We start from the raw sequence: 8,195 nt of genomic DNA, 5'->3' as shown, positions 1-8,195 counted from the left end.
CAAGCCTGCAGCATCCTGGCAGAGTGTGAAGGACAGACGTGCTTGTCCCTTTCCCATCTGTCCTGGCTCCTCGGGTGATGGACACCACATCCCACAAGGATTGCTGAGGCTGTGCCCGGGGGGCATCCTCACCCTGCTGGCCGTGTGCTGAGAGAGCTGGAAGAGGAGGGCTGAGCTGATGGTCCCATGAGCTGAGAGGGACCAGAGCAAGAGGTCTCCAGCCCCTGAGACCTGAACCCATTCCCTACCCTCCAGGGCGCAATTTAGGAAAATGGTTTAATCAGATAGCTAAAGACCACCCCCCCCCCGCCCTGCCTACCACCCTCACAGTCCACCCCCCCATTCCCATCCCACAAGAAACAACCAGAGGCTGTATGATACAAATGGCCGCTGTATTTCTGCTAAAATGACAGTGACACAGATAAGGCAAAGAGCTGAGGGCAAAACACACCAGGTGGGAAAGGGGTAGACAGTGCAAAATGGCAACCTAACAAAAAGACATGTAATGATAGCCCCTTCCCTCCCGAGTTAGGTGAGCCCTTGGGCCAGTGTATGGGCAGAAAAGCAGATTTTGTCCTTCAAAAGGGTGACTAAAAAAGATAAAAGCTCTGGTTGAAGGGCAGTGAGCAAGGGCTGGAGTAGGAGAGGTGTCTCATGGCCAGGTCTGAGTGCAAAAGGGCAGGTGTGAGAAGGCAGAGGGGAACGCAGGGCTGGATGCAGGGGTTCCTTCCAGCCTGCGCCATGTTGCCCCTTCTCCAGAGCCCCTCTAGGGGCAGGCGCACATTCCCCTCAGTCTGGCATCGTCTGGGGAGTCCTGATCTTGGGCGTGTATGTGTGAGAGAGAAAGGTGAATGGCTTTCTGGCTCTAGCACACTCATGGGAGACCAGCCCTGGGTGGAACGGCAGGAGGAGGGACACTGAGCACTCAACTCCCCAGGCCTTGGGGAAAGAGCCAGATGTACCGCCCCTGGGACTGATGAGTTAAGCTGCCTGACTGGGGGGTGGTGGCGGGGAGTAACAGGATGGGATGACTCCTTACCTGACCTGATTTCCCCAGGTTCCCACCAGTCTCAGTACCTGGGCAGCAGGCACCAAATCACCCGCCCCCTGCCCTCTGCCCCCAGGCATAGGTCAAGGTCAGACGGTCCTACCCTTTTACTTCGTTGCCCTGGCCTTACTTACAAAGATTCCTCACTGAGTGCTAAGAAAATAGATGCATTTGAAGAAGTCTAGATCTGCCCTCCAGCCAGGCCACCTAGGAGCAACATGTTCCCCTTTCCACCGCACCCTGGTCTCCCCAAAGGGGCCTGGGCAGCTTCCTGGGAGACCGCACTAGTCCTGCTATGTATTTTCTGCCACAGTTCTGGGGTCCCCAGGGGCCAGGGGCAGGTCCTCCTGATATCTTAGAGGCTGAGTCCAGGTCCTGAGGCCCCCGAGGGTGTAGAGACCTCAGTTCCTGGGTCAGAAATCACTGAGGATGCTGATGTCGGCAAAGTCAGCCCGGTAGCGGTGGGCGTAGAGGCTGAGCAGGAAGGCCCACTTGAGGGAAATGAAGCTCCAGACACAGGAGAGGTAGTAGCTGCTGGGGTCTGTGAGGCCTGCAGGGGAGAGGAGCCCAAGGGTGACTCAAGAGGGCCTTCTCCTTGCCCTTAGCCCCAGGACAGGCCCCACTCAATATCCCTGAACCAATCCTATAGAAAGACTTGAGCATGATAATAAAGGATTTAGAGGATTCAAGGTTTGCAGGCAGGAGGCGTGGGGGTGAGGGAAGGTCAGGGCTGGCCGACCACAGGTCTGTATCACCCACTCTGCTTTTGTGACATGTACCTTAGGCCACTTCCAACCTGCTTTAGCATGGGACTCTAGCGGGAAGAAGGGCTTCTGGCTACCTCTGGTCACAGCCACCAGAGGGCACTCTGATCCCAGAGCTGGGCAGAGGCTAAATGGTACCAATAAAGAACTCTCCTAGGTGCGTATAAGGGCCACACACTGTGCTCAACACTGCACCGAGTTTCACTGAATCCTCCCATCCCTATGGCTGGGCACTCATTCTCCCCACTTTCACGATGAGAAAACCCAGGCATGCGAGATTAAGTGAGCTGCCCTTATGTCCCTTGGATGTAAGCTGTGGAACCAGGACCAGAACCCCAGGGTCTTCTCTAAGCCCCACCGCCCCTCCAATGCTCTCTTCTCCTGGGACGGGCCCTCACTCTGGTGCCGGGTGATGGCCAGCACGAGGAAGGTGCAGAAGGTGGCGATGGAGACAGCTGAGAAGAAGACGCCCACGAAGAAGAAGCCGCGCAGCCCCTTGAGCCAGGCGGGCCCTCACTCTGGTGCCGGGTGATGGCCAGCACGAGGAAGGTGCAGAAGGTGGTGATGGAGACAGCTGAGAAGAAGACGCCCACGAAGAAGAAGCCGCGCAGCCCCTTGAGCCAGGTTCTCCAGTAGTCCTGCATGTACATCACATGTGTCACCAGGACCCACAGCGCCAGCACACCTGTAGGGACATACCGGTCAGCTCCAGCCCAGTAAGCTGGGGTAGGGGCAGGTGGGACCTGTAGGTCCACTAGGTCAGGCCTATTTGCATAATGCTAAGAGAACAGTGGCCTTTGTCACTCTTTCCCTCCTGACTGCATAGTAGTTTGACATGGGATGTGATATCACCATGACTTTGAATGCAGGAGCAAATAAGAGACTCCAGCTGCCTTGTAAGCCAGATGTTCAAGAGATGTTCAAAAATACAAAAACATGCCATTCTTTTCCCTAAGTTTTTTTGTTTTAGAAGGCATGAATATCTCTCACAAAAAAATGTTTATGTTAATGCAATGTTATTTTTAATATTACCTTAAAATGCTTTAAAATGATCTCAGTTTTCATTTCTAATATGGTACATATTGATAGATATAACCCACACAAACAAAATTTGCTTGGAGTTTCACTACTTTTCAAAAGAGTAAAGTAAAGGGGTCCCGAAACCAGGAAGTTTGAGAACCTCAGTAGTCCAGCCTGTTTTCTGGGGACGTCCCACTACCTACCCCCAGGGCCACAGATGTGGGGAAGCAGTCCTCCCGCCCTGTGCCCTTCCTCCACTGACCCTCAGGGGGTGTACCTCCAAGTCTCAAGGCCTGTAGCCAAGCTCTGGGGCAGCGGGCTCTTCCCACTTCCCTGTATGGGTCTTGCAGGATGAAGAGGCCCAGCCATTAGGCTCCCAAGACCACCTAGCACCCATGTGAATTTCTTGCTCTTGGTCAGACAGACCTCATGCCACTTCTTCCAGCTGTCAGCAAAGGGCAAGCCAAACACCCCCACCTTTCCTGGGCCTGCCCTCTGGGCCCGGGTGGGCACTTCTCCTAGCATGCCAGCTGCCACTCAGCCAATACACTACAATACAATACAACCCTCTGTGCTGGGCAGTGCCTGCTGGTACAGCCCAAAGAGTGGAACAAATACCAGTTCCACTGGCAAAGGTTCCAAGCAGGGCTGTGGGGTCCCAGCCAGGGAGGAAGGAGGAAAGAGGCAGAGCCAGAGGCGAGCACTCTCAGCCTGCTGGTGTGTAGGGTATGGGCCACATGGCTGCCGCATACTAGGTGGCGGGAGACCTCTCACAGGGAGCTGCGCGCACTACGCGCACAGCAGCGTACCAAACAGTGCACAGGAATGACAAGCATCTATCTGGTTGGGAAAATTGGTTATCTCTGGGAAGGGAAGGAAATAAGGAGGTAGGGATAGGAGAGTACTTTGGCAGAATCTATGCTATTTTATTTTTAGGCTGGGTGGTGAGTGTAAGAGCATTGGTTAAATTGTCCATCTTTTTTACATGCCTGAAATACTCATAATTTCTTAAAAGTGAGCATAAAAAAAAAAGGCGGGGGAAGCTAGTCATCATGGAGTAATGCTCTGGTTTTCAACAAAAACCCACGAGACTGCAGGCCAGGAAACTTGGGGCCTGGCGCTGCTGTGCCTGAGAGCCTGGGTGTTTCCACATCTAAAAATGGGTGAGTCCAGAGGTCCCGCCAGGCTCAGGGTTCCACATACACTCTCCCACTTCTGCCCCTGCCCACCCCCAACCTTCTTCAGTGGTTGGGGACCTGGGATGTGGGTCCCTCTACCCCTGAGGTCAGGGTGGGCCAGGACAAGCACATCTCCATTCCTGCCTAGGTGGGATGCCTGGAGCAGGCCAGAGGTGGACAAAATAATGGTCCCACAGCTTCCGCTTAATACAGGTTCTGGATTTCATGCCAGCCACCGTCCCAGAAGTCTTTTCTGTACATCCTAAATTTTCATCTGAGGGAGCTTGGTTTCTTAAAGGGCCCTAGGGTTGAAGCTTATTGTAACTGAGCACATTCAAGGAGCAGTCAGATGGGCACCTGTCTGGGACAGGTCCACCCACCCTCTGTCTCCTCATGCCACCAAGGGGTTGGAGTAGATGAGCCCTAAGACCCTTTTCTACTCAAAGATTCTGGAAGCCAACTTAGGAGAAAAATAGAGGTCAGAGCAATTCCTCTGTGACTCAGCAATTTCCGGGTTAGGAAATGCCGAAATAGGGGCCTGTGAAGATGCCACCTCTTAGTCCACTGGCCATGATCCAGTGGTTTCCCCCAAAACCCCCACCCCCCATACACGTGCACAGCAAGAAGGGCTGAGAGTAGGAGGGAGAGGAAGATGGCTATTTTGGGTATTTCAGGTCCCTGTTTTGTTAACAAGCAGGCACAATTTACCCACCTTTCGCCTCGCCTCAACCCTGCTCCAGTCCCTGCACACAGCCCTCACCACCAGATAACACAGGCCAAGTCTAGAGGTAGGCCCATTCCCACCCTGCCTGGCTCCCAACACTCTCCCTGGAAGAGAGACCTGCCCTGCCAGCTCTAGTAGACCACGGTGGTCACCGAAGGAGGTGGAGCCTCTCACTAGTTCCCACACATCAGGCAGGAGGCCATTGTCCCCCAGCCCTGAACCCTTCCCTAGGATACTCTGGGACTTCAGGAAATCTGGTCTGTACAATTTGGGGCAGAACAGACAGGTCTACCTGGCTGCGAGCCCATACCATACCTCACCTTCATTCCACCCTACCTGCTCCTTGAGGAGCAGGGCCCCTACTGGGCCTCTGGGCTCACCTCTGACAAGCCAAACACAGGAAAGGGCAGGCTTGGTCAGTGAAGTATCTCCTGCCACTGGGCTGGAGGTGAGGAGACAGGAGACACCCAGGGGAGTCCACAGGGTAAAAGCAGACAGCCAGGACACTAGGTCTGGCTCAGGGCGCCTCTCCAATCTTGCCCCCACCCCTCTACTCCTGCTCTAGGAAGAAGATAGGCCCAGAGCACCAGGACTCCTCGCAGCACAAGTGGGAAGAGCTTAGACTCTTGGGGCAACTTTTTCTATTCTTTTTCTCTTTCCTTGGATTATTAGACCTAGAGCAAGAATTTGTGTTTTCCCCAGGGTTCCCACAGCAAAGCCAGAGCAGGTAGGTCGAATCCACGCCTCTCTAGGAAAATCAGCCTTTCTTCTGCGACTGCCTTTGTTCAAAGCTGCTTCTTCCTAGATACTCACCAAGATGGGAGGGTACATGCCCACCCATGAATGCTCTGCCCACTGGACCAGGGGCTCCAGGGCTGGCCCTGCCCCAGAAACCAGCACACCCAACTAGCCCCTGCTTGGTTCCGCGCAGGAGAGAAGGAGCATGATGGGGCTGCCGTCAGGTGACTCAGCAGTTTCTGGGCTGCAAAATGCTGAGTCAAGGGACTGACCAGTTAGCTCAGCTGGTTAGAGTATGGTGCTGATCACACTGTGGTCAAGGGTTCGGATCCCTGCACCGGCCAGCCAACAACAACAAAAAATGCCGAGTCAGCAATGAGGTGCTTACAAGTCAGTAAATCTGCTGACACTTCACCCCCAAAAGAGGAAGAAGGCTGACCGGCTAAAGACCCTCTCGGAACACACTCAGGGTAGGGAAGGTGCTCTGGACTGACAACCCTCACCCCTCCCACCATCTGCCACCACCAAGCAGCTTTGGCTCTTCTACAGCCACCTCCTGGCTGTCAAAGGTCAGACCCTCAGAGAGATGGCAGAACCCTACTCCAGCTGGTGGCTGCCCTAGTGCCTCTCCCTGAAGGCAGCTCCACAGCTGGCCTGCCTCAGAGGCCAAGGGAAGCCTGTGGGAGGGAGAGGGGGCAGAGTTTGGGTCCGAGGGAAATCCCGGGCAATTGCTTGGTGTACAAGCCAGAGGGCCTTTTCCACAACCCTTTAACAGAAGCTGAGAGAGGAAAGATTCAGGGAGTGGACAGCAGAATCACAACATTTCAGATCTGGGGGCAAGTCAGCTATCTCTTTCCGTGGCATCTCCTCCCACTCTTTACAGATGAGGAAACCCAGGCCCAGGAGGCATGAACACGCCCAAGGTCACACAGCTAGGTAGGGCCACGTGACCACTTCCACCAGGCCAGATCTTAACACACCCAGCGGGGATCCCAGGGGTTTCCCTCCCACTTATCCCCCAGCCAGCCCACTTATTTCAGGTCTTAGCAAGGCAATCGTGGGGCCCTGACACCACCTTCCAGAGGGGACAGCTGCAGGGCCAAAAGGAAACAGAAACAAGATGCAAAGAGAAGCGAACCTTGAAGAGTATGGCAGGTGGTGGAGTGCAGACGGGAGAGGAGCCAGGGCGCAGAGATGGGGGGGCTGCCCTGAGGAGGGACAGGAGCCTGCAGCTGGTAGGACATCAGGCAGGCAGGAGGACATCCCAGCCGGGCGCCCACTGCCCTTCTGTGATCCAGCTCTTTGCTTGGCATGTAGGCCCCTTTTATAAGTCAGAAACCCCACCTCATACTTCCACTCTAAGCAGGGATGGCTTCAGTAAACTACGTGGAATGAGTAGCTTAGTTATTTTTATTTATTCCATCTAAGGCTTTTTTGGCAGAGGATTTTAGTAGTGGAATAAGATCATCATATGTAAAAGTATTATCCTTACACGTATTATTTTTCCCAAAGTCCTTTTCCCACTTATTTTATGTGGCTATGTAACCCTGGGCAAATTAATTATTTTCTCTAGGCCTCAGTTTCCTTACCTGTAAAATGGGCACAATGATAATGCCTATTTCACAGGACTAATGCAAGGATTAAACGAAATAATGGAAGCAGATTGCTTAATACAGTGCCTGACACATAGAAAGCACTTTAAAAAAGTTAACAACTAGAAAGAATATTTTTCGTCTTCACACCAACAACTCCATGGCACCGAGAGGTTAAATCGCGTGCCCAAAGGTGCACAAGTGCAGAGCAGCGGTGAGAACAGGGTCTCCCCCAGCGCCCTGACGCCTCACCTTCCCTCCTTGAGGCACAGAAAGGGCTGTTCGCGGGGTTTATCACTCGCCGAGGAACCACAGCAGACGAGTGTCGAAAAGGCACCCGTGTGGGTGGAAAGAAAATGCCCAGTTGCCATCGGATCCCTAGCGCAGTCCTCCTGGTCTCCGCGGAGGGCTCTGCCGGGGTTGGGGGTCCCCACCGGAAGGAGGCAGGTGAGCTTTCCCAGGAACCCTCCCCTCCCCCAGGGAAGGGGCGCTTGACAGGCGGGGATCCCCCGAACAAGTGCTGTGTTGGGAGGTCGTCCCACCTAGGGAAAGGGAAGGGGGTGGCCAGCGAAGCGTGCGCGCAGAGAGGAGGCTGTAATGGGGCAACTGGGCGGAGGGCCGCCCGACAGTGTGCGGGGACGAGATAACCCGGGCGGAGAGGCCAGTTTGTGCAAACGGCGGACGCGGGCCGTCGCCACCCTGGGCGGGCATCGGATCCCGGAGGCACCGGAGATGCCCAGAAACACGGGCCCGCGCGGGGCCTGCGCTGCCAACCGACGTTTTTGGGTAAAAACCCCACCCGCTCCCTGGGGGAAGCGCCGCCCGGGAGGAGCCTCCCGGAGCAGTTGACAGCGCCCTCCCCGAAGCCGCGCGCCCGCCCCGTCCGGAGCCGGGACCCCGCGTTCCCCGGGCGCCCCGGGGGTACCTGCAAGACCCCCCATGGCGGCGGTCCCCGGCTGTCTGTAGATCACCGTCCAGACGAGGAAGATGGAGAAGCCGGCCGCGGAGCTGATGCCGGAGTAGGCTGCGCGGAGGCGGAGCTGCAGCCGGGACGGGGCCATGGGGCTGCGGCGCCGGGCGGGCAGAGAGCGAGCGCGGCCGGGAGTCACAGGTGCAGGGCCCGAGCCCGAG

The 8,195-nt window shown here is 55.5% G+C and overlaps 1 protein-coding gene across 2 annotated transcripts; it reads right to left on the bottom strand.

Moving 5' to 3' along the window:
• Window positions 1–373: 373 nt before the first annotated feature.
• SLC48A1 (solute carrier family 48 (heme transporter), member 1) lies at window positions 374–8,152 on the bottom strand. 2 transcript variants are annotated; one of them, XM_008578845.1, is made up of 4 exons: window positions 7,990–8,152; window positions 2,427–2,497; window positions 2,211–2,307; window positions 374–1,598 (listed from the first exon to the last, which is right to left on the bottom strand). In XM_008578845.1, exons 1-4 carry the CDS (start codon window positions 8,123–8,125, stop codon window positions 1,462–1,464), a joined length of 441 nt encoding a protein of 146 aa, XP_008577067.1. In that variant the 5' UTR covers window positions 8,126–8,152; the 3' UTR covers window positions 374–1,461. The 2 variants fall into 2 exon arrangements, with proteins under 2 accessions (XP_008577067.1, XP_008577068.1); XM_008578846.1 differs by lacking the exon at window positions 2,211–2,307 and having other exon boundaries at window positions 2,330–2,497.
• Window positions 8,153–8,195: the final 43 nt, after the last annotated feature.

The sequence above is a fragment of the Galeopterus variegatus genome, unplaced genomic scaffold (assembly GCF_000696425.1).
Source record: "Galeopterus variegatus unplaced genomic scaffold, G_variegatus-3.0.2 Scaffold1774, whole genome shotgun sequence".
In the NCBI taxonomy this organism is placed as follows: Eukaryota; Metazoa; Chordata; class Mammalia; order Dermoptera; family Cynocephalidae; genus Galeopterus; species Galeopterus variegatus.
The sequence above is the reverse complement of the archived record's forward strand: the minus strand, read 5'-3'. Positions and strand labels throughout refer to the sequence as shown.

Bases quoted from the DNA above. Each gene is read 5' to 3' on its own strand.
- SLC48A1 (XM_008578846.1), bottom strand. From the start codon at position 8,125: ATGGCCCCGTCCCGGCTGCAGCTCCGCCTCCGCGCAGCCTACTCCGGC. The intron at 2,498-7,989 runs GTACCCCCGGGG...ATGTCCCTACAG, and splicing joins CGCCATGGGGGGTCTTGCAG to GTGTGCTGGCGCTGTGGGTC. The intron at 1,599-2,329 runs GTGAGGGCCCGC...TCTCCCCTGCAG, and splicing joins GGCCATCACCCGGCACCAGA to GCCTCACAGACCCCAGCAGC.